Here is a 25,862-nt window from a genome sequence, read left to right on the forward strand (position 1 = left end):
TTGCCTGTCAAATGTTCCTTGTGCCATGTTTCTCAAACACCTGACAGCCCGCTGCCCCCATTTCCCTCCCTTGATAGATAAGAGCAGTCACCAAGATCTTTGCTGATTACAGTTCTGATAATAATAATAATAATAATAATAATAATAATAATAATAATAATGCCAGAGGCCTCTCTACAGCCTTGGATGGTGGCCAATCCGGACACACAAAAAAGCCAGGAGAAATCGGTCTAAAACCAGTCAGGTACCAATCACAGTGCTGAGCATCTCTACCTGAGGAACTCTTTTCGTGAGGCATGTGGTAAAAGAGTGCCACCTGGTGACAGGAGGGCACCTTCTGATTAACAGCATGTAAGAACCAAAGCAGAGCCCTGCTGGATAAGGTCAAAGGCCCATCGGGCATCCTGTTCTCACAGTAGCAACCAGACGCCTATGGGAAGCTTGCAAGCAGGACCTGACTCTTCCCACTCTGTAATCACATTTGCTCCCCATTTTTCCTCTGAAAGGGGCCACATAATACCCACACTGCATCTGCAAGAATCATAGAATCATAGAGTTGGAAGAGACCACAAGGACCATCGAGTCCAACCCCCTGCCAAGCAGGAAACACCATCAGAGCACTCCTGACATATGGTTGTCAAGCCTCTGCTTAAAGACCTCCAAAGAGGGAGACTCCACCACACTCCTTGGCAGCAAATTCCACTGCCGAACTGCTCTTACTGTCAGGAAGTTCTTCCTAATGTTTAGGTGGAATCTTCTTTCTTGTAGTTTGGATCCATTGCTCCGTGTCCGCTTCTCTGGAGCAGCAGAAAACAACCTTTCTCCCTCCTCTATGTGACATCCTTTTATATATTTGAACATGGCTATCATATCACCCCTTAACCTCCTCTTCTACAGGCTAAACATGCCCAGCTCCCTTAGAACTCAAGAGGTTAGTGTGGCAGCACCAGCACTCCGACATTTTCATTTAGACAAGCCTACCCGGGTGTTTAGAAAGTTTGTATGAGTTTTCATTTGTTCTAGTCTGTAGTCTGTTCTATTGTGGTTTTAACTTTCTGTAAGCTTTTAATTACGGTTGCAATTTTTTAAGTGGTAATTGTATTGTTTTATCTTTTTTGTAATCCACTTCGAGGGTTTTCTCGACAATCAAGTGGTATGCAAATTTTATGAAATAAATAAAATTAATAATAATAATAATAATAATAATAATAATAATAATAATAGACGACCCAGGAGACCCATTGCCAGTCAGTGTAGATTATGCAGGGCGAGATGGATCATTAATCTGACTTGGGATAAGACGGCTCCTATGTCTGTATGTTCCTAACCCTGAAATTCACCTACTGGAGTCAGGTGTGTGTACACATTGCCTCTGAACACTTGCTTATCTCAGGTACTTATTTTCAGAACCTGAACTGAACTCATAGAAGTCCTTCCCCACAAAAAATCACTCCTGGCTCGCACCCCCAGGGTAAACCTTGCTGTTTGTTTGTTTGTTTGTTTGTTTGTTTGTTTGTTTGTTTGTTTGTTTCAGCAACCTAATTTAGAAAATTTCATAGCTGCTGCTGCTGCTGCTAAACCACTGGAAGTCAGAAGTCTTGCCAATTTACCACATACTGCCTAGAGATCTACTGTAAGATTCCTTTCTTTGCACCAAAGCAATCCATTCACTCCTAACAACAGAAGATCTGTTTGGAGCCACATTCAGAGAAAGCAAAATGCTCTATTCATGCTGTGGGGTTTTGTGGATGTTGTTGGGGGTTTTCTTTTGCAGTGAAAAGATTTGCCTTCTCTCCCCACCCCCCTCGCCAACCCCTCCATCTATCACTGGGATTTTCTAAGACTCTTCTTGTGTTGCAAATCAGCACAAGCCAGGTAAGATTTCCCGCCTCCACCCCCCAAGCAGAGAAATTAATAATGTATTCAAACAAACACAATACAGACTCTGTCTTGAAAGGGGAGGTTTTTGTCTTGTTCATGAAAGGGAACTGGAAAAAAATGTCAGTGAAAACTTACTCAGAGAGATGAGAGCAGCTGTCACCACGCTCACCTCCCCGACCCTAGACAACAGACACACACACACACACACACACACACACACAGAGGCACCATGAGGTGATCAGAGTCACATTAACAAACACTTCCTGGCAGAACAGTGAGAAGAAAACAACAGAGGCTTGTGACAGGCTGTTAGCATGTCTGGGACAAAACTAGCAGACCTCCTGGCAAGCCAATCAATCTTGCATTTACCAGGCGCCCAAAGACAAACATTCCTATCCACACATATTTATATATTATTTACTTTATTAATTTATTTGTCCTCCGCATGAATCTCATAGAGGTTTATATAAAAACAACTAGAAACAAAATTTTTAAAGTACAAAAGAAGAAGAAGAACGAAAGGCAGGTTTTAAAGCAGTACAGAACAAGCACCACAGGTAGAGGCCTTTTTGCCCAGTTGGAGAAACCTGTTGAAATGAAAACACCTTCAATCATTTTTGTCAGAACCTAAGAGTAGCCTCTGAAGCTGAGGCTCCAATACTTTTGGCCACCTCATGAGAAGAGAAGACTCCCTGGAAAAGACCCTGATGTTGGGAAAGATTGAGGGCACAAGGAGAAGGGGACGACAGAGGACGAGATGGTTGGATAGTGTTCTCGAAGCTACCAGCATGAGTTTGACCAAACTGCTGGAGGCAGTGGGAGACAGGAGTGCCTGGCGTGCTCTGGTCCATGGGGTCACAAAGAGTCGGACACGACTAAATGACTAAACAACAACAAGAGTAGCCTCCTGGATCAGGCCATCTGCTCCAGCATCCTGTTCTCACAGTGGCCAACCAGATGCCTATGAGAAGTCTGCATGCAGGACCCTAGCACGAAAGCATTCTCCCCTCCTGTGGTTTTGAGCAACTGGTATTCAGAGCTCTACTGCTGCAACCATGCAAGCAGAGCATGGCAATGATGGCTAGTAGTTATGGATTTATCCTCCATAAATTTGTACAAAAGGTACAAAAGTTCCAGAAAATACAAATAGCGGACACCTGATGTATCTCAGCAGGGATGCTCTTCTGCAGAAGGGGGGCAGCCACATGGAAAGCTCTGCTCCAAGTTGCTGTGAAGTGGGCTTTTGGGGACTTGAAGAAGAAACTCTCCTGCAGAATGCAGCTTATCAAGGAGACATGCTAGGCTGGGACTGGCTAATAGGTAGCTGCTGATGGAGAGAGAGCACTGTGGTAGGCCAGTTCAGTCTAGCAAATATCTCAGATATTTTGCATATCTACTTCCCCTTTGAACATAGTGAGTTTTGCCACAGGATATGCATTTATAAAAACTATTTAGAAGCTCAACCTTCCTTCTTCACCTGGTCATACCATCTGCATCCTGTTAAACTGAGTTGTGGAACATGAAACTTTTACGTGTGCGGGGGGGGGGGGAGATTTGAGCAGATATACTCGCTATATCTATAGCAAGATGCCCAGATCTCTGTCCATGGTCCTGCAGGACCTCATACCCTACCTTCCTTCCTTTTCTTTAACATTCTACAATTCTGAAACTTTTCAGACCCATTGCATTTATGTTTTCAACCCTAAGAAATAGTTGTGGGTGGTTATTTTATAGGAGTATTTAAAGCTGATTTTAATAAAAACTTTGTAGCTGTACAAGAAACTGCCCTTTGGACTACACATACAATCTGTAACCCCCCCCCCCCGAAACAAATTGGGACCTACCATGTTTGACATTCCCTGACCAGGATTAAGAAAACAGAAAGAACAGAACTATAAAGTTGTGGGCTGAATGTAAAAAAAGAAAAAGTCCAGCTTCATTAAGCTATCAAATGTTGAAGGATAACAAGAATATTGCAGAATAAGGACCACTAGCCACTGAGTGTACGTATGCCACATTCAAATTATTTTGTATTACATCTAAAGTAAATATGCAGTCTTACATCTTATATTGCCAATGTTTATTTTATCTTATTTCATAAATTTTATACACCGCTTGCTTGTAAAAAAACACACAAAATCAAAGCTGTTTTCAAAAAGAATTATATAACACTGTTGAATAAAAATAATTTTAAACATTAAAAAATATGTTCCTTAGTGGTTCAAATAAATAGCTCATTTAAACTCCCACTGGGTATTTCTGTCCACTTGCAGTCATCACTTTTCATTCCCACTTAATAACTCACCATCATATTGCCAGGGGAGTTTCAGGGTGCGGAAATTAAGATTAAGGTAAATGTGAGCTCAAAGCAATCATTTTATTTCATGAGATATACATTTTCCAGAGCTTCTCCAATTGAAAACATTACAGAGGAGGGATGCCTTGGCAGGGTGGGAAAACGCTTTTCAACCCAAGGACCACATTTCGTTGTTGGGGTGGGGTAGCAGTGGGATGGCAGTAGTGGGAATGGCTAGAGACCTAAGTGGGTGGCGCAGGGGAAGTGACTCTCCTTTGTGCAGCAGTCTGCATTCCAGCTCTGCCCAAAAACAGCAGTTCACACTCTCTCACACACATGCACACCTACATCCAGGCAAGCAAGCAAGAGGAATTGTCACAGTTCAGGGGCACATTCCAGCCAGGTAAAAGCCCTCCAAGGGGGCCCTGAGCAGGGCCAATAAGAATAGCCAGGCTTGAAATCTCCTGCCCTTGGTATAAAGTGTCCCAGTAGTCTCCTTTTTCTTAAAGCAATTGCTGGGAGTTTCTGGCAGCTAAATGACTGTTTCAACATCTCTACAATGTGGGAAATAACAAACTCTCTTCCAGTTACAATGAGGCAAGCCCTTTGTAAATCTGTCCATCCACTATTCCTCTTTTGAGTTGAAAGGGAGTTTTATGATGCCTGAGGGAGAGTCTTCAAGTCTCAGCCCTCTAAAACTTGTTGCTATGACTCCGACTCCTCCTCGTCCCAGATGACGCTCTCCTGAGTAGTCTTGGTGGTCACCAACTCAGTTGCCCCAAGTTCCGTTGCCGGCAGTGGAAAGGTGGGGTTGCATTGTTTATCACAGGAAGTCAGGGAAGCTGCCTCCGTGACATCACTTCCTGCCATAGCAGTATACTGGACTTCTCTTTTTAAGGCGTCATCTCTGGCAGTGTTTAAAGCATCATTTGAAAGTGGGCACATAAGTATTTCAGGATCGCAATCTCCTGGACTGCAACTGTGGCCTTTGTGAGGTTCATTTTCAAAGGCAATGACACACTTCTCATTTTCTGAAAGAGAAACAACTTAATGAGTAATGTGGAAGCAGTAGAGAAGTGTAGGATAAGAGGCCCCCTTGCCTTTTAGAACATCAGCAGCAGCAATGTCTATAGGTCAGGGAGTGAAGCACCTCAGGTCTGTGGGCTGGGTGCTGCTTTCCCATGCTCTCTTCTATGACCCTCTGTGCTTTCTGCAGCCCACAGCCTCTCCCCAGCCCACAATCATTACTGATAGTTTCTTCACCCCCTCGTTGAGTGTTTTTGCCTGGCTGAAATGTGTCCTTGAACTCTGATAATATCTCATCTAGCTCCCTTGGATGGAGGATGGAGAGGGGTGTGTGAGTGGCTACAGAACCTTACCTAATATGCAAAAGATGCGGGTGGCGCTGTGGATTAAACCACAGAGCCTAGGACTTGCCGATCAGAAGGTCGGCGGTTCGAATCCCCGCGATGGGGTGAGCTCCCATTGCTCGTTCCCTGCTCCTGCCAACCTAGCAGTTTGAAAGGCAAACGGGAAGGTAAACGGTGTTTCCGTGCGCTGCTCTGGTTCGCCAGAAACGGCTTAGTCATGCTGGCCACATGACCCGGAAGCTGTACGCCGACTCTCTCGGCCAATAAAGCGAGATGAGTGCCGCAACCCCAGAGTCAGCCATGACTGGACCTAATGGTCAGGGGTCCTTTACCTTTATTGCTCCACCCACTTTTGCTTGTGGCCCCGCATGTCAGTGGCATGTGCCCCCCCATTAAGGTTGCCCAGTAGGGCTGAAAAGGGTTTCCTAGCCTTGCCCCTAGGTTATACTCTTACAAAAGTTCCCTCCGTGCTCACCATTAGCATTCCCCTCTTCACAGCATCTGAAATCTTCAGGGATGTCTTGTATGAGGCGACAAGAAGAAAATCATAACTTGGTTAAGCAGAACATGATAATAAAAGAGGAAAGTGAACTAAGATATACGGGACTGGCATTGGCCCCTGAATAGCCCAGGAAGTTGCCTTGAAATTGGACCCAGATGTGAATCCTTCCTGCTGTTACTTCTCCAACCCATTCAAGATTGTTCTGGGGTCTATCCAGGAAGAATTCTTCTTCTTATATATTTATTTGTACCCTGCCATTTTCCCCTGATGGGACTCAAGGTGACTTACAAAAGAAATGGTGGTCACAAAATTATTTCCCTTCCTAGTCACCCCCTACTCCCAGGCAGGCCATAGGCTGCCATGGGCTTCAGTTGCCTTGGCAACAGTAGCTGGGAAGAGTTTCCCCAAAAAACAGCTCCAAAGTCAGCCCCCTTGTAGCATGCTGCTGGAAGGGGGCAAGGTACTCTTGGCCAGGCCCTGAAATATCCAAGGTGAGATCATGGGGGGAAGGCCCTTGTTGATCAGAAACAAAAGACACAGGTACATGACAAGCACAATTTGCGTGGACAGGCGGAGTCCCCAGATCCCGCGCGGTCCCCCCGTCATGTGGAATAACGACTCAACACAACGTGCTATGGGATTAAATTGGCCACAACTTTATTAAATTTCAAACGTGGGTAGACCTTGGCTCAGGCATTGGGCGTTCTCCCTCCCCAGTCCCCAGCCGGGGACCTAGGGAGCATCAGGGTTATCCAGTGTGTGTGGGGGGGATGGGCCGGCTCTGGAGAACATATGTTCAAGCAGAGATAGCCGCCCCCGTAACGCCGCCACCGCAGGGGAGAGCAATGACGACCTTTCGGCGTACGGTCAAAGCCTCCCTTCAGAAAACCCCTTTAACGGGGAACCCCGGTATCGCCGCCGCAAAGAGGAAGATGGACAAAAGGATTCCGCCCAAGGCCTCATACCGCCAAAGTTGTGACGTTTTGCTACGGGAAAGGCGAAACCTGCCAATGCAGGGAAATTCCTTTCCAGCCCTTTAACAGCGACCTTAACGTAGCAGCGCCCGCATACCTGTGAAGAAAAGTTAACCTGCAAAACCTGTGAAGAAAAGTTAACCTGAAAAATAAGACATTAACTGAGGGTGGGTAGGGTGGGAGAAGCTCTGGAGCCAAGTGAGGATTCCCAGGTAAGATCCTCCCTCTATTGTGTGGGCAGGTAATCCCTCCCCTACCTGGCCTGGTCTCCTTGGCAACGCTTCCCCCAGGTGGGCGCCCCCTGTTTTAAGCGGGGAGCGGTCATTATATCATTTTGAGCTCCCATGATGCTGGGAATTGTAGTTTGTGGAGGAGCTTAGACCACTCTGTTAAGTATTTCTACCACTGCCAATGGAATTACATTTCCCAGGATATTTCTGGGAGAGGTACAGCCAGGTTAAGCCTGTAAATCACAGCTTTCCAAATGGTGTGTGTCCACTGCAGTGTGTAGGCGTGTCGCGCAAATGCTCCCTGCACTCTTCCTGGGGCTGAAAAGGGGTGAGTTTAACCTCCGGTTTCCTAGAAAATCTGAATTACTATGTCGTGAAATGTTGCATGTCTAAAAAGTGTCACCAATATGAAAAGTTTGGAAAGCTCTGCTGTAAATGCAGTTAGGTCCAAGGAATGTAAAGCCAACAAACTCACATGGTAATGGGAAAGCCATTCCAGCTTTTGGTTATGCAAGGGCAAATCCAAGGATATATCAGTAAATGATGTGTGGATGTGCACCATAATCAAAATGATTAATACTGGTGAGCAAAGTCATTTCTGGAGCAATTGGCACTTAGATGCCCCTGGTGATCGCTAACAGATAATTAGAATAAGACAAATCAGTTCTGCTCTCAGTACTTTGCAGGCAATAACCATGCATTGTATGGCTTGTTGTGTGTGTGCCATTGGATTGGAACTAGATGGTAACTCCCCAAATGGGTGAATATCTATTGTTGGGAAGATTGGCAATGCCTACCTGTAGAATTCTCCTTTTCAGCTCCTCGCATCCTCTTCTTCCTCTTTTGTTTCAGGATTACAATGCACAGCACTGCAGCTACTGCCAAGACTAGCCCCATGAGAATGTAAATTCCGAAGAGTAAAGATGAGCAAGCTGGGTCTGCAGCAAGAGGTGTTGGGGCTTGGGTTTTAATGGGGAGGAAAACAGAGGGGGCATCTTTATCCCACTCTTCCACTGAAAAAGGCTTCTAGAGCAGCTTACAAATATAAGTCCCTGCTTTCAGACTTACCATCTAAGCAGCACGACACAAGAGGAAAAGGAATTGGGAGGGAGGAGGGAAAAAAGCAAGATCAGGCACTAATTCTTATTTACAGAGCTCTTGTAGTGAACAGCAGGAACAGAAAATTTGGAGATGACTCAAAAGCTGCTGCTCGTGCCAACAGAGAGGGTCCTGCAGTCCAGTCTCTCTATCTCTTTCCACCTGACTGAGTGTCTGCTGACAGTTGAGGGAGCGGCTTGATGCAGCTGTCTTTTAACAGAACTGATGGAGAGGCCTTGCAGACATACATGGCAGTCTGACAGTGGGTCATGTTCACTGAGTTTGGAATGGGGCTTTTGGAGCAACTGAGTTATCTCAGCATTAGAGCAGAAATGGTCAGCAGTACAGTGGTACCTTGGGTTACATACACTTTGTGTTACATACGCTTCAGGTTACAGACTCCGCTAACCCAGAAATAGTACCTTGGGTTAAGAACTTTGCTTCAGGATGACAACAGAAATCGTGCAGCAGCGGTGTGGCAGCAGCGGGAGACCCCATTAGCTAAAGTGGTGCTTCCGGTTAAGAACAGTTTCAGGTTAAGAACAGACCTCTGGAACGAATTAAGTACTTAACCTGAGGTACCACTGTATTATTTTGTCTCTTTACTTTTTTTCTGTCCCACAATTCCTCCAGGATGTCCTCCTTTTATCCTTACAACAACACTGAGATAAATTAGGCTGTGAGAATATAACTGGCCCAAGGTTACCCAGCGGACTTTCCTTGCAGTGGGAATTTGAACCTGGGCCTTCTCAGTCCTATCCTGACAACTGTAACTACAAACAATGAAATATGTCCCCTCTCTGCTTTAAGCTCATTCTAGGAGGCCTGTTTTGCGATCATCCCACCATCTGAAGTATGACAGGCAACTAGTTATGTGAGGGCTTTCTGGATTGTGGTTTCCCACATCTGGGAGCCCCTGCCCTAGGAAAAATTCTCAGATCCACAGTTGGGCAATACTTTTGTTTAGGTCAACCAAAACTTCGCACAACATTGAGCAAGCTTTTGAGCCCTCCATCTTCAGCAGGTCAGATCACAGACAAAGTATGCAGGTGGTGGGGGAAAGATTCAAAACCATAAAGTTCAAAAATTGGATTGGATGCTGCAGCCATGAGCTGTCTCTCAGACTAACCAACCTCACAGAAAAACAATACTGTAAAATAAAATAAAAATCTGATTACCTGGGGTTAAAATACATGTTACTATTTAGCAGTGTTTCAAACATCATCAGGTGCACTTAGTCTGTTCCATTTCTTAATCCAAAACCCCAGTTACAACTCTTTGTTTCTCTGTCTTTCCTATTCCATCTTTACTCTTCTTTTTTCTAGTTAGCATTCTGGTTTAAAGATAATCTGTTATCTCTCTGGGTAGGGCAGATCACAGCAATTGACAGAAATCTTCATTTTTGTAAACCACTTAGAGGGTTTTTTTTACAATCGAGTGGTATATAAATATTGTAAAATAAAAAAAAATAAACAAATAATTTTCATATAACATTTGCTCAATTTGCCCTCATTGTTTTATGGATTAATCCCTTCTTTCCCTTCATTTCAGCACTCTCTCCTAATAACTATCATAATAACTTACATAAAGATAAAGGTAAAGGGACCTCTGACCATTAGGTCCAGTCGCGGACGACTCTGGGGTTGCGGAGCTCATCTCGCTTTATTGGCCAAGGGAGCCGGGGTAAAGCTTCCGGGTCATGTGGTCAGCATGACTAAGTCACTTCTGGTGAACCAGAGCAGCACACGGAAATGCCATTTACCTTCCCGCCGGAGGGGTACCTATTTATCTATCTGCACTTTGACGTGCTTTCGAACTGCTTGGTTGGCAGGAGCTGGGACAGAGCAACGGGAGCTCACCTTGTCATGGGGATTCAAATCGCGACCTTCTGATCGGCAAGCCTTAGGCTCTTTGGTTTAACCCACAGTGCCACCCGTGTGGCTTACATACCATTCCCAATTATATGGTTTTAAAAAGTGTTAAGGGCTGTGCTTTATAAAGGCTAGGGCAATGGAGTCCAAACTCTCCCCCACCCAAGCCCATTTGAAAATTGCTGAAGGCCTTGGTGGATCACTTAATGGTTTTTCTGCCTGTTAAGGCAATTGTAATGCATTACGCTAGATGCTGTATTATTTTTAATTGCATTTTTATAGCTTCTTTCTATTTATTATATATTGTATAGAATCTGAGCTACTGTATAATGCAATAAAATACCCTGTGATACCCTGTGAACTGCCTAAATGAAGCTCAAGGACCATAATTTGGGAACCCTGAGGTGATGATGTTTCCACATGGAGGCTCCTTGGCACACGGAAACCTATTTGTCCATATAGCCTAATATGTTGTACTCTAAATGGCAGTGTGTCTCTGACCTTTCTGGAAGAGGCCCTCACCATCACTTGCTTACAGGTTAAATGGAGATGTTAGAACCTTGAGATGGGGCCCTGAGATAGCAATGCAGTTCGAAAGCAGGCCAGTGCAAGGAGATAAATAGGTACCGTGACAGCAGGAAGGTAAACGGCATTTCCGTGCACTCTGGCTTCCATCAGTGTTCCATTGTACCAGAAGTGGTTTAGTCATGCTGGCCACATGACCCAGAAAGCTGTCTGTGGACAAACACTGGCTCCCTCGGCCTGAAAGTGAGATGAACTTTGCAACCCCATAGTCGCCTTTGACTGGACTTAACTGTCCAGGGGTCCTTTACCTTTTTTTAACAGTCCCAAGGGGTCTTTTTTGTGTGGACAGATACTTATATATATTACCCAAGTGGCACCGTCAAACCTGTGTAGCAACATGGTTAAACAAATGAGCTACAGTGAAGTGCAAAGTTTCAGGATGAATTACCCTTTAGTCATGAGCTCATCAAAGGCCAGCCCCTATCTCTAAGCTTCAACATGCTCTCCCCACATAGGAACCATAGAAAGCTGTCTAGAAAGGCAAACCACTGGTACATCTTAGCTCAGGATTGTCTATAGCAGCTTGCCAGGATTTCTGATTGAAGTCTTTGTCAGCCTCACCTCCAGGGATAGACCACGGAAAGCTTTGCATTCAGATATGTGCTCTCTACTTTGGAGCTATGGCCTTTCCCTCATGTGGAAAGTTAGTCATAAGCTGTGTGCATATTATATATATTTAAAGCACATTTACCCTCTTTCCAAAGAACCATGAGCACTGTCATTTACCCCTCACAGAGCTACAATTCCCAGCTCCCTTAACAAATTACAGTTCCCAGGATTCTTTGGGGGAAATAATGTGTTTTCAATAGGTGGTCATAGTGTTTTCAATAGGTGGCCACAAAGTCATAGTGGCCTATCTATATGTAAATCACTAGAGATTTCTGTTGAAATATGAAGTGGTATATACATTAACTACCTCTCTAGGTAGGCTGCTTTGAGGGCCACTAAATTACACGTGTGAAGTACTTTTTCTTTTTTTAAAGCATGCTATAAATACAACTAGCAATTCAACAGATGTGAGTCAGAAGCCGCATGGCACCCAGTTACAACCCCCACCTACTTGTGGAGCCAATACAAAAACCCCAGGCTCTACATTGGTGTCGCAGTCCCAAACGCAGGAAGATGTGGTACTGCATTGACAGACTTCACACGTTATGGTTACTCATTTCCTCTAGGTCAGTTTCCCACACGTGTACCAAATCATGAGTATGGCAAATGCCCACAAAGAAGCAACCTCATTGCTCTTGTCGACCCAAACAACAACTCTGTCTGTCTTACCTGATGCCTTCACTATCATTCCTATTTGATAGATATGAAATTGGGACTGAAAAAGAGCCAATTGCTATAGCAGTGATTGGTAGGCCTTTTAAGGGAGACCACTGGTGCTCTTCCTTGAGAAGATAAGAAGAGTCCTGCTGAACCACAGCAAAGATTAATCTAGTCCATCATCCTGTTCCCCACAATGATCAAACAGGTGCCTCTGAAAAACCCATTAGCAGGATTTCTGGACCACAGTCCTCTCATACTGTGGTTCTCTAGCGGCTGGCTATGCTACCTCTGCTCTGATCCTGCAGACAGCATACAACCATTATAACTAACAACAATTGATATCCAAGGTCATCAGTAGATTAGAATATTTCTTCTGTTCCTGTTCTCATCCACCTGTCTCAGCCATTGGAGTCTCTTCCTACTGGTATAGGATTTGATTCCAACTGAACTCAATGCACCCAGGGAACAATTCCCTCCCGCTCTTTCCAAAAATCAAGGAGATTATTTTTATTGCTTACTTGTCTCCTTCTCAGTCTTCCTCTGCATCTTTTCACAGCTCACACATTGGTCAACCAGGCGGTCATAGCAGAGGCTGGGGAGATGGCAGGAGGTGCCGGTACCAGAGCGCCTGCTTCTGGGTCCACAATGTACACATTGTTTGCTCTGATGGTCGTAGCAGAGGCCAGGCTCAGAGCAGGTGGTATCCACACCTGAGTGGCTGCTTCTGTTCTGCAACATGGTTCAGTCTTCAAAGAAAGAAAAGGAAGGGAAACCCCAGATTATCAAGGCTTAACGAGATAGCAGGTTATACAAATGACGAGCAAGTATGAGAAACTGTTGGACTTTGAAGCCTGCGCTTCTCTCCCTTGAGATCTCACTTCCTCCAGGAGGCCCTTTATAAAAGAGCAAAAGGAGGAACTTGCCCAAGCGACGCCCTCCTGTCCTGTAACTCCCCGCCTAGTATTACGTTTGATTCTTGTGGTGTAAAAGCCATGTCAACGTGACGCTATACGTCCAAATGGACGAGGGGCCTATTGGTTGGCATAGGGTTTATTCTAAACTTCCACCTCTACTGGACTAGTAGGCCCGCCCCCAAACATTTTGTGGCCAAGAGAACATGAAAAAGGGGAGAAATGGAAAAGAGAAAGGAAGCCATAAAAATAGCAGAAAGAGAAGGAAAAACAGGGGGGAAAGGGAATATGAAGAAGGAGAAGTAAGAGAGCAAGAAAAATGGAGGTGCCTTGAAAAGAGCGGCGAGTAAGACAATAGTCCAACCAATGATTTGGGCGTAGCAAGGCTCGCTTCCCTCACACAGTATAACTATATGGCTGAGCCCCACACAGCAGAATATAACTTTTGTGACTAAGATTATTTCGCACTGCACAAAGACAGCTAGAGAAAGGCCATGGCTTGTGCTTCAGTGCTGCTACTAGTCAGTACAGATCCTGGGCTAGGCAGACTCGGTATAAACATCACGTATTCAAGCCCACTGCAAGATAGGTTGGAACCACCACACATCTCAAAGGGTTGTCCTCTTATCCATCACCTTTGGAGAGCAGAGCTCTTTTTGTTAGAAGGAGGTCAAATCAATTAAAACTAGGCTTAAAAGTCCCCTCTCAGTCACTGCCCACCAATATCTCAGATTTTTTTGTTTCTTTTTCTCATTATATTTAATCTCTTTCCCTTTTTAAACCTAGCCTGCTTTCATGGAAGATTCAGTCATATGGTGTTCCACATCTCTTGCTTATTCTACCATTCAGCCTTTCTGTATCTCACTTACATGGTCTTACTTTCCACACCAGCATGTACTGTATATTTGCCTATCTGGACTGAGCTGATTTATGACTCAGTAATTCCATGTAAGTATTGGTCAGAAGGTGAACTGTACAAACTCCTCTCGCACATTCCCCTCTCCCCACAAACTGCAAGGCAAGTCGTTGTTTAAGTTTCAACTGGGCCAGGAAGCAATGCATTGACTGACTCTCACATTTTCCAATCATGTGCTGTGCAGATGGAATATTTTCCTATTTGTGTTGATTAAATGCTCTTGCAGCATTTGTGCAAGTCTGGAATGCATTCACTGTGCATCCAGCCTCAGCAATCTGCAAATGCACTGCACCTCTCTGTGCTGCAGGCACAGCACTGCAGTAGAAGCAGTGATGGGCTGGGCTTGCGGCGCACTACACTTTTACAAGAATCACTTCCTCTCGCTTCACTGTGATGGTCTGGCTTGTCTGGGAGCAACACAGCAAGGTGTTTTCTGAAAAGCTGGAGTGTCAGCGAAGTTTTTACCATCTCCTCCCTAACTCCCACTGCTTTGTTGGGATCCCTTTGCTAGGAAAGGTTACAATATTTGAGGTCTTTTCTTAGGTTGTTGTTGTTGTTTTAAATGAGAGTAAAGGGAGTGGGAGACACATACGATAGAGGTATATACAATTATTCATAGTGTAGCAAAAATTGCTAGAGAAACATATTTCTCCCTGTCTCATATTAGAATCTAGGGTCAGAAGATTCAGAACAGACAAGAGAAGGAACTTCTGCAAACAGCACATTATTGAATGATGTCATTTATTAACTGCAGGTTGTCTGTCAGCAAAGCCTCTGGCTTCCTCAAGGTGTAGACCTCACTGTGTGAAGAAATCTTGCTATGGGTCTGTCCTAATACCAGCAAGCAGCTGGAGGTAGGAAACCTTCAATAGCTGTATTTATTTGTGACTAGCAGATCAACAATTCCCTTTGGATGTGTATGAGACTCATGCTATTACAATGATTTTAAGCTGCACTTTAGCAGCAGCAGCAGTGAATCTTGCACACACCCCAGACCTTGCACCTGGTGTTGGGACACTGTTTGCGCCCCCATAGTCATGCTACTGAGTGAGGGATGCTCTTCTCAGACATCCATCTTTTCACTAAATTATGTTTAGTTAATAACAAAGTTTGCCAAGGTAGATGAAGGATCTGCAGAGGAAAGGAAGGGAAGAGGCTTTCTAGCACGGCACAGCTAATTGCACATGGAAAGGAAAGAAACCATTGGATATGGGGACATGTTCCCATTTGCTCCATAGGCTCGAGTCAAAAGTCAAAGCTTCTGCTTCAAGCATTGTTCAGAATAGCACTAATAACAGCCCAGCCTCAGTAACTTGCTGTTCCAGAAGATGGAGCCAAGCAAATCGGCTGTCTTCCATTTTCTCTCCAGCTGTCTCTTTTCTTCTCTGGATTCCAGTTCTGCAATCTGAGCTTTCCCTACATGCCCCTTAGAGGCAGTAGCAGGGTAGTGGCTTGGCCTTGTCTAACACCCTCGCTGCCACTTTTGGAACTGCTACAGCTCAGCGGCAGAACATGCTGTTCCTTTAAAGTCCTTGTGCTCCTGCTGTGCGCAATGCCACGCGATGAGTCAGATCAACAGGGAATGGCCCTCACACAAGGATCAGCTGCAAAGCCATTTCCCATTCCCGGGGAAATGAGGTTGCAGGCTGGGAGCAAGCCCTTCCCACACGCATGGGGCGGGGTAGCCCCTGTGCCATTGGATGGTCCTCGGCCACGTCATCCTTAGGCTGTCCAATCCGCGGCTGAGGACTCGCCCCTGTTTTCTCCCTGCTTGGTCAGTTCTCCCGCCCTTAGGCTAGGCTCTTTATTTCTTGACCTTGCTATGGACCTCGGTTGCTTGCCTTGGTTGTCCAAGGAGCCTGGTAGGAAGTTTTCCCCACTTGGCAAATTGGCACCGGCCATTTGGTTTTTCACCTACCATGTAGCAAATCGTCACAACTTTGTAAGGTTTGGCGGTTAGGCATTGGAGTATTAGGTTGAAGGTGAAGGAAGGTAGTGGCCATCACCTACCCCTCCTAATTCAAGGGTATTCTGTTAAAGGAATCCAGGGGGGCATGGTCTCTGTCTGAAGCCCCAGATAGGGGGGCTAAGGCCATGGCACGACCCCTAGCAGTGACCCTGGGGGAGTTCCTAGTGCATCTGCAGGGCTCCCCCTACTGGTGGTTAACCCTTCCAAGACTCCTGCAGATGGGCAGGAGTCAGATATAGTCATGTGGTTTCCAATGCCTAAGCCAATACCACTCACATTCTGTAACCAACAAAGTTGTGGCCTTTTCCGCCCATTAACCTAAAATACTGTTTCATGTGTCTTTATTCCACTTCCTGGGAGGGTTTGGGACCTTGCCATGCAATACTTCTCACAGGAAGGTGGGGAAAACAGTTTCTCATTGCCCTATATCAGTATACTTATTTCTACCCTTTCCCACGGTTATTTTGATTTGCTCATTTGTTCACAGAGTTTGTACCTGCTCTTCATTGGAAAGGCTCTCAGACAACCACCCCCAACACAACCCCTGTCTTCAGAAAAGACACGGCACAAGATGAAAAGTGGATGGAGAAGGAAGAGGAAAACAAACCCAGGCACAAAATTCTTCTGATTCACTTCTGCTTTCACCCCTCCTTTTCTGCCAAGATTCCTCGTACTGCAAGATTATGAGAAGTAACTGACTCCATCATAATTCATGGGGGCTTCAAGGCACCTACAAATATAATCAATCAAGAACAATCTTGCAGATATCTGCGACTGTCCTCTGCTATGTCACCAGCACTTTTCAATTCAAACATTTTAAAAGACTCGCTTGAAGTTGTGAACTGACTGCCAAGTCTATGGAAATGAAATAGCTATCTGGAGGAATGGACTGATAATGTGCAAATTAATCTTTTGAGCAGAGCCAGAATGAGCGCAGATTTCTTGACTAGCTTGCATTTTGCCATTCTAGTCCCCACCTTCTCGTTACTGATCTTCACAAACAGGACAAGTATCAGTAGGAATGCTCGAGCGGTTCGTTGCAGACGTGAACTGATCTAATCTGCACTTCCAAAACTAACATGCAGATCAGAGTCTAATTTGCAATTCTCCAAATTTTGCATTTTCAATTCAATAAATGTATCAAAATGCATGGAAAATGCATATTTTAAATTACTTTAGTACATTATTTCAATACATAGCAGCACATTTTGTCTACATTTTTTTAAAATGCACATTAATGTGGAAATGAATTATGGATGATTAATTATGAACACATATGAAAGAGACAGATCTGTCCATCGCTTGAAGCATGTGTCCACTGTCCTAGTCAAAACTTGTTGCTTGCACGCTCCCAAGCACCCTCGTACATTTGCAGGAGATTGTAGCAGAAAATCATCTAAAAGGGCAGACACACAACACAAGGCTGAGGCTCATTTTCACACTCGCCATGCTTATATGTGGGTGTAAAGGTCATATTAGCTAGAATGTTTATTTGCATTACAAATTACCACTCTGCTTTCTCTTCTGCATCAACAATGACCAGCCACCAGTGCAAATCATGTGAGAGAGGCTCAAAGGCAATTTGAAGCTGCACTGTTGTACACAATGGAACTTCTGAGCAAACAGGGATAGGATTGCCCTGAAAACTTTACATGTGATAATGCTCAAAATCTCTGAGAACTTTTTCACTGAAGGCTTACACAAGCTTAGAATGCAAATGTAAAATCTAGAACATACAGTAGATTTTCTTCTGCTATCCATGCCCCATTAGCAACGTCCATGCATAGCATAAATAGGGGAAGAAAATTGACACTTTTTTGGTGTCATGTGTGAAATTCCCTAAAAGCACCTTCACATATTACAAGTACTGGTGTGGGAAATACGGGTGTTACTTCAGTTTTCCCTAAACAACAAGAAAAATTAACATATGGGCATCATACAAGTGCATTTACATGCTTCTGGATCCACTGGATCCACCAGATTCATTGACGTAGATGTTTTGAGATATACATATCACATATCATATGCTGTTTATGTCCTGTCTTGGTTACAGGAACCAGTACAGTGGTACCTTGGGTTAAGTACTTAATTTGTTCCAGAGGTCCATTCTTAACCTGAAACTGTTCTTAACCTGAAGCACCACTTTAGCTAATGGAGCCTTCTGCTGCTGCCGCGCTGCCGGAGCATCCTGAAGCCAAGTTCTTAACCCGAGGTACTATTTCTGGGTTAGCGGAGTCTATAACCTGAAGCATATGTAACCTGAGGTACCACTGTATTTCCCATAGCATTTGTAATGGAGAACTGTCCCAAGTCTAACCCAAAAGGAGGCGCAGAATTGGGGGCAATCTCCTCACAATGAGCTGAAGCTGACTTAGAGCAAACAGTTAGCGTGCACATGGCCATTGGGCAGGTGGAATAGTTCTGCAATATTGTACCTCCATTTCTGCAAGAACACGAGTACTATGGACATTGGGCAAAAACCCTTCTCTAAAAGAAGCAGCCCCAGGACATATACACCCCAAAGAACAGTTCACAGTGCTAGATATTAGACTGCAAAATATATAGTTGATATATCTATAAATGACATACATCATCGCTTAATATCCCCACTTGTGAGCTTTCCAGGGCTATCTGGCCACTGGTGGAGGCAGCAATGCAGCTCTTATGATTCAAGAGGTAGACTAAACTGAACTAAGCGACCCAACATTTTGGGGAGACAATGGAGGACACAGAGATAAGCATCTTCAAACAGTAATGAACATCCTATTTTAAACAAGGAGCTCATGCCTGGGGAGTGGTTTTTTTTAAGCAGCCAAAAAAAACACCCCTCATTATATAACAGACGACCACTAGAGCAACTGAAACAAATTAATAGAATCAGAGCTTTAGTGCATTCCATAAGGAAACTCACATTTCTTATCTCCTTTATGAGGAGATGGAAGCCTTGTGAGCTCTGGGGTCTAGTTAGCCAAGTGAGTTTTATTAAGCAAATAAAACAGCATGCATACGAAAGCAGCAATTAAAAATACAGTTTACTACCAGGGCTGGAGAAATGCTTCAAAATAATTATCTCAAGTATTTGCTCGAATAAATGAAAAAGCAGGATTTGCTGCAACTGTATTTGTGTCCCATTGGACCTCACTGCTAGAAATGTCCACCAAAGAATTAACTGGAGGGGGGGAGGTAAAATTTAGACTTCCACAAGCACACACAAGTGCTCGAAAGCTCAGAACAAGAGCTTCTGTGATGCAGTTGTAAACAGCACTGGACTTAGTTCTAGAACACAGAGATGGGTTTGAATTTTAAATATCAGGCTCAGGCCAAAGGATTTATACCTTAAACAGTCAGGACTGGCTTAAGAGATTTTACCGTCGGAGTCAGAACAGCAAATGTTGCCCACCCCATTCCACAAGTAAAGAGGCATAATATTCAAGCCTAGCTAAGATACTTAACAACTTGGGATGAGGCTACAAAAAAATACAGCTTTATACCCCTGCCCAGCCACTACAATGCATGGTAGAGCGCCTCCTGTTGGTGCCAAATGTTTTGGCTCTTCACCTTGTGTCTACCAGTAGCAGGGCTTTCAGTGTTGTGGCCCCTTTAATGTGGAATTTATTCCCATCTAAGATACGGCATGCCCCAACTGTGTGCCATTTCAGATTCATGCTTAACTCTTATTATTTACACAAGCCTTTTCTGACTGAACATTATAATTAATGACTGTTGATCGTCTTCTGGCATCGTATTGTTATTTTAACTTCGTTACTTCTGGTGAGTGTTTTATACTTATTTTTCATTTTCTGTACATTTCTGATACTTTATAATGTTTATAAATCTTTTAAAATAAAATAAAATACTTCTGGGCTGAAGCCATGGCACTTTGTACAGCACCTTACAAACACTGTTAGACAAAATCAGTATTATTTAACAGTGCTTTGTGGGCACAGAACAGATTTGCAAAAGAAGAGCTGTGTCTCTGAACTAAAAAGACCATTTACTCTCGCTCTGTGGCATCAATGGGGCATCGGTTTTTGCTGCTTCTAAAAGATAGTTCACGCCCCCACCAATGCAACCATGGGAAGTGAGTTGTGTGTGCACATAATCTAGAAGAAGAAGAAAAAGAAGAAGAGTTTGGATTTGAAATCCACCTTTCACTCCCTTTAAGGAGTCTCAAAGCGGCTAACAACCTCCTTTCCCTTCCTCCCCCACAACAAACACTCTGTGAGGTGAGTGAGGCTGAGAGACTTCAGAGAAGTGTGACTAGCCCAAGGTCACCCAGCAGCTGCATGTGGAGGAGCGGAGACCCGAACCCGGTTCCCCAGATTACGAGACTAACACTCTTAACCACTGCACCACACTGGCTCTCTATCTTGGCCTGGTCATGACTAGAGCAGGAGTGAGGAATCTGTGGCCTGGCAGCCAGAAGGGGAACTTCAGGTTGAGGGCAAATGCATCCCTCTAGTCTCCTCTATATGGCTCTCAGGATTCTCCCAGTCTACCACCCCTGCTCTGCCCTCCCCTTGCTTTTGCCTAGCTGAAGTGCATCCTTCAGCTGGGATAATGATGTGCATGGTGTGTGTGTGTGTGTGTGTGTGTGTGTGTGTGTGTGTGTAGCATGCTAGAAGGCAGCCTACTGTACAAAGGTAGGCGTCACCTCCATTATTCCACTTACTTTTGTCTCTTAGCAGCTCCTGGAGAGAATGTGGCCCTTGAGATGAAATTGGTTCCCTATCACTGCTAGAGGGTGGCAGGGCAGGTTAGAAGATGCTGGACACCCCCCGCCCCCAAGGTTAATGGGAAGCTCACTGAGACAATTGGAAGATACTGGACATTCAGTAACCCCCCAAAAAGCTTTAATGAGAACCTAGAAGAAGTAACAAGAAAGACCCTCACTGTCACCTTGTGAGTCAGATCAAAACCAGCCAACACACTTTGCATTTCACAGAAGTATTTGTAAGGGCTGCCTCGCAGCTGAACAACAGTCCTAGGATTATTCATACGACTTGCTTGAATTATTATGAATAATGAGTAAATCTGAAAACATGGCAACATTTGCATAGACCACAGTTCCCAAGAGACAATTATGATGGGGAGAAAAGCTTTCCCCCTCTCACCTCTGTTCAGTTCTCTGCGTGTCACTGCATTCCTTCCAGATAGTGGACTTAATCATCCGTTTTACATTTGGCAAATATGCATATAGTAAAACTCATATATTTTAGAGACAATTATGCATTAAAGGAACAGTAACTAAAGTCTCTCCGCCTGCCAACCTAGCAGTTCGAAAGCACCTCCGGGTGCAAGTAGATAAATAGGGACCGCTTACCAGCGGGAAGGTAAACGGCGTTTCCGTGTGCGGCTCTGGCTCGCCAGAGCAGCGATGTCACGCTGGCCACGTGACCCGGAAGTGTCTCCGGACAGCGCTGGCCCCTGGCCTTTTGAGTGAGATGGGCGCACAACCCCAGAGTCTGTCAAGACTGGCCCGTACGGGCAGGAGTACCTTTACCTTTACCTTAAGTAAAGTCTCATTTTAGTGACCACAAATGAGAACTGAAAAATAAATACTACTTGTTAAAGGTGAAAGATTTATACGATCTGAAGAGAAACCAGAGTCTAAATACTGCTTGTTAAGTCCTCACCATCTGTTCAGGGCACAATTGGCTGTATGCGTGTTCAGAAGTCTGGACACAATCCAGTCCCAATTTCAGTCCCATAGATTTTCAAACTCATTCCTAAACCATTTGTATTGAATGACTCTTAAAAGATGCTTAACTGTGGCTTCATTAGGCCCTATATTTTACAAAAAGAAAATAAGAGAAAAGTTTTGACTGTCTCAAAAACCAAATCATAGCTCCAGGATACTGGATAGATCAATATATATCCTACACTTTCTATGGCCACCAGAGTTCAATATGTATTCTAAATGGCAATATAGCCATATTATCAGTAATTTACATTTGTAGCACACATGTTCAGTTTAAGATGCACTAGTTGAACAACAGTCTTTGAAATTTTAAGAAGCAGCTCTTGAATCGTGTACATAATGCCAGATAGAAGATAGAAGATGGAAGCTATTTCAGAAACAAATCTATTTGTGATCGCAAGATTCCAAATAGGAAAGACCTAATTTCATTTCTTTGATCATCTGGTCTAGTGCTTAAATTTGCTTTGCTGTGTAAAGTCCAACTATGATTTCTTTTGAGTTGTTCTGGTTTCTTTTTTCAGCTTGTGGTTCTCGTTATGCATCTGCAGCGGCACAAGTGGGTTCTCCACCCAGCTGAGTCATCGGCCTGACCTCCCTTACCTACACCCCAAAAGCAGGGCTAGAAACTGAGATATGAAAGAAAGCTAGGAGCTAAATGGCACCTTAAACCTGGGTTATGGGCACAACTACGGAATGTCTAGGTTCACTTTTTAAATAACAAGAATATAAAGCTGAAAATGAACTGCAGCTAAAATACTATGTTCATTTTTCACTTGTCCTTCCCCTGCCCACCCCCGAATATTCTTAAGAGGGTCTCTTCTCCAGTCTTCAGAAAGTAGCTGGAAGTGGGTAGGCACTTTTCTCCTTTCCTTCCACTCTGCAGTTTTAATCTGAAATCTTAGGTGCAATACTGCACCCAGAGCTCAGAAACTAACGCTAATTAAATTCCCTGTTGCAAAATGCGCCTAGAACACCTGCTCTGTTCAACTCGGCTACTCCAAGTGGATTTCAACTGCCTTCTAACCCATCCAAACTTTTTGAAAGCTTTGCTTTTGAACAGGTAGGAATCTATTAGCATCACGGCAAGGATTTGGGGACCACTGAAATTGGCTGGGAAACATATCCTTTTTAATTTCCATATATTTGCGAGTTTAACAAGATGACTTCTGGTTGCAGTGACCTCACCATGGAAATACTGCTGCAAGTCATACTGCTGTTTTCTGAAACGTAACCCCCCCCCCCGTCTAGTCTTGACTTGCCCTACAATCCTAGGCATTAACAGGGAACAATGGATATTGAAAACCATTAGGCTGCTCTAAGGTTCTGTTGGAATTTACATATATTGATTCCCATCCAGCTGGAAGGTAGTTGAAACCAGTTTTGCTTGAGAGAATGTACACAAGGAGAGCTCAAACCTTCGGGGTCCCTTCCAACTCTACAATTCTATGAAAAGCAAATGCTTTGGGATTTGGCCTGGGATATTGTTTAATATCCCAGGATTGGAATGCTAAAGTAGGGAGTCAAGAGATAAAAGGAACAACTGGCAACTTTGGCCTTGGAGTTCAAAACGAAGCAGGGCAAAGGCTAATAGAGTTCTGCCAAGAGAACAAGCTGGTCATCACAAACACGCTTTTCCAACAACACAAGAGACGACTCTACACATGGACATCACCAGATGGGCAGCATCAAAATCAGATTGATTATATTCTCTGCAGCCGAAGATGGAGAAGCTCTGTACAGTCAGCAAAAACAAGACCTGGAGCTGACTGTGGCTCAGATCATCAGCTTCTTATAGCAAAATTCAAGCTTAAACTGAAGAAAGTAGGAAAGACCACTGGGCCGGTAATATACAATCTAAGTCAAATCCCTTATGAATACACAGTGGAAGTGAGGAACAGGTTTAAGGATTTAGATTTGGTGGATAGAGTGCCTGAAGAACTATGGATGGAGGCTCGTAACATTATACAGGAGGCAGCAACTAAAACCATCCCAATGAAAAGGAAATGCAAGAAAGCAAACGAGGCCTTACAAATAGCAGGGGAGAGAAGGCAAGCAAAATGCGAGGGAGATAGTGAAAGATACAGGAAATTGAATGCAGATTTCCAAAAAATAGCAAGGAGAGACAAGAATGCCTTCTTAAACGAGCAATGCAAAGAAATAGAGGAAAACAATAGAATGGGAAGAACCAGAGATCTGTTCAAGAAAATTGGAGATATGAAAGGAACATTTCGTTCAAAGATTACCATACTAAAAGACAAAAGTGGAGAAGACATCAAGAAGAGGTGGCAAGAATACACAGAGGAATTATACCAGAAAGATATGGATGTCTCGTACACCCTAGGTAGTGTGGTTGCTGACCTTGAGCCAGACATCCTGGAGAGTGAAGTCAAATGGGCCTTAGAAAGCACTGCTAATAAGAAGGCCAGTGGAAGTGATGATATTCCAGCTGAACTATTTAAAATTTTAAAAGATGATGCTGTTAAGGTGCTACACTCAATATGCCAGCAAGTTTGGAAAACTCAGCAGTGGCCAGAGGATTGGAGAAGATCAGTCTACATCCCAATCCCAAAGAAGGGCAGTGCCAAAGAATGCTCCAACCACCGCACAATTGCACTCATTTCACATGCTAGCAAGGTTATGCTTAAAATTCTACAAGGCAGGCTTAAGCAGTATGTGGACCGAGAACTCCCAGAAGTGCAAGCTGGATTTTGTAGGGGCAGAGGAACCAGAGACCAAATTGCAAACATGCGCTGGATTATGGAGAAAGCTAGAGAGTTCCAGAAAGACATCTACTTCTGCTTCATTGACTATGCAAAAGCCTTTGACTGTGTCGACCACAGCAAACTATGGCAAGTTCTTAAAGAAATGGGAGAGAAGCAGATTATTACAAAATGTGATAACTTCCCTATGCTTTCTCCTCCCCCCAAATGAAAGAAAAAAAGAAAGAAAAGAAAAGAAAAGAAAAGACCATGTGAAGCAAGGATGGGAAACCAGTCGCTCTCCAAAGGTTTCTGGAGTAAACTCCAACTAGCATGGCCACTGACAAGGGATGGTTGGGATTATAGTGCAACAGCATCTGAAATGCCACAGGTCCACCATTCATGGTGTAAAGCTGTGAACTTTCTTCAGCTTGGGGAAGTGCAAAACATTAACTTCTGACTGATGAGAAATTACGGAGGCAGTGCTATGGCGTTTTGCTTTCTTTTGGATTAGAGTGCACTGCAGACTTGCATTTCTTTCTTTTTAAAAGTTCTTTATTTTATTTTGACAAAGTAATAATCATAAATAAATAAGAATAAAAATGTGCACCCCACCACCAATACCATTCCATTATAATTATCCAACCTCCCATAATTTCAACACCTCTTGCCATGGTTTGAACCCTTTCTGTTTTAACAGTATAAATTCTACAAACACCCTCCATATCTACTCAAAATCATTTCGCATGCATACAGTGGCGGAGAGCAGGCAAGCGTGGGGCTAGCACGCATCCTGGGGACGGGGCGTCCTGGGGGTGGGGGGCAGCCACAATGGCACCCTGCCGGGATCGTGCTGCCAGGGGCGGTGCACTCCTCCTGCACTCCTCTTTCTCTTCCTCTGCCAGTGCCTGCATATTCCCCCATCTTGCCTTGATGGCACGTGTTAATAGATATATTCCACACCTCTTTATACCATTCTTCCATTTCATATTCTGCTTGCCCCTTCCACTTCCTAGCTATAATAATTTGTGCAGCTGTCAAATTTCCACCCCATCGGAAATTGATAATGATGCTGTCAGGAGCTCATCCTACACTCGAGTAGGACCCTGGCAGAGATACATGCCCAACTGGCATGTTCTCTCCCTCCTGGTCAGGAGCTTCATTAGCTTTCTTCAGCCCAAACATCACAGCGACCAATGCCAACAGACACCAGCACACTTAGGGATCCACAGAGTCTTCGCAGCTTGCGTAACAGACCTCAGCATTTTGGTTAATCTATATATAAACACACACGGAGCACTGCAACATGGCTCCCTCTCTCTCTAGCATCAGATAGCAAAGAGAAAGAACAAAGGACAATAGTCCCCCTTCATGGAACACAGTAACACAAACATTCTCTCTCCGTCACTTTCCACTCTGTGGAGTCAAAACACACACAGTCATGTGATAGATAAAAATCCCATGACTGCAATCGTGGAGCAGGAATTCTAACAGATTCTACCTCTGGACTTTTTGACAGCTTTAACCCAGTGATTTCTGTTATTTCCCTTAAACACCAGACTTGTATTTCTGTCATATTTGCTTTTACTT

At 44.1% G+C, this 25,862-nt stretch overlaps 1 protein-coding gene across 1 annotated transcript; it reads right to left on the reverse strand.

The window, feature by feature from the left end:
- Nucleotides 1-3,944: 3,944 nt before the first annotated feature.
- TNFRSF13C (TNF receptor superfamily member 13C) lies at nt 3,945-14,473 on the reverse strand. Its single transcript, XM_083698786.1, has 5 exons — nt 13,857-14,473; nt 12,595-12,822; nt 8,051-8,212; nt 6,023-6,067; nt 3,945-5,208 (listed from the first exon to the last, which is right to left on the reverse strand). The coding sequence occupies exons 2-5, from the start codon at nt 12,812-12,814 to the stop codon at nt 4,883-4,885; spliced, it is 753 nt and encodes a 250-aa protein (XP_083554912.1). The 5' UTR covers nt 12,815-12,822; nt 13,857-14,473; the 3' UTR covers nt 3,945-4,882.
- Nucleotides 14,474-25,862: the final 11,389 nt, after the last annotated feature.

This window comes from Podarcis gaigeae (genome assembly GCF_964106915.1).
Source record: "Podarcis gaigeae genome assembly, chromosome: 10".
Taxonomy (NCBI): domain Eukaryota; kingdom Metazoa; phylum Chordata; class Lepidosauria; order Squamata; family Lacertidae; genus Podarcis; species Podarcis gaigeae.

What these genes read in the sequence shown, in the direction of transcription:
- TNFRSF13C (XM_083698786.1), bottom strand. Translation starts at nt 12,814, where the DNA reads ATGTTGCAGAACAGAAGCAGCCACTCAGGTGTGGATACCACCTGCTCT. An exon ending in GAAGACTGAGAAGGAGACAA is followed by an intron (nt 8,213 to 12,594) that starts GTAAGCAATAAA and finishes TTAAAACCCAAG; the next exon opens with CCCCAACACCTCTTGCTGCA. An exon ending in TGAAAAGGAGAATTCTACAG is followed by an intron (nt 6,068 to 8,050) that starts GTAGGCATTGCC and finishes GCCTCATACAAG; the next exon opens with ACATCCCTGAAGATTTCAGA.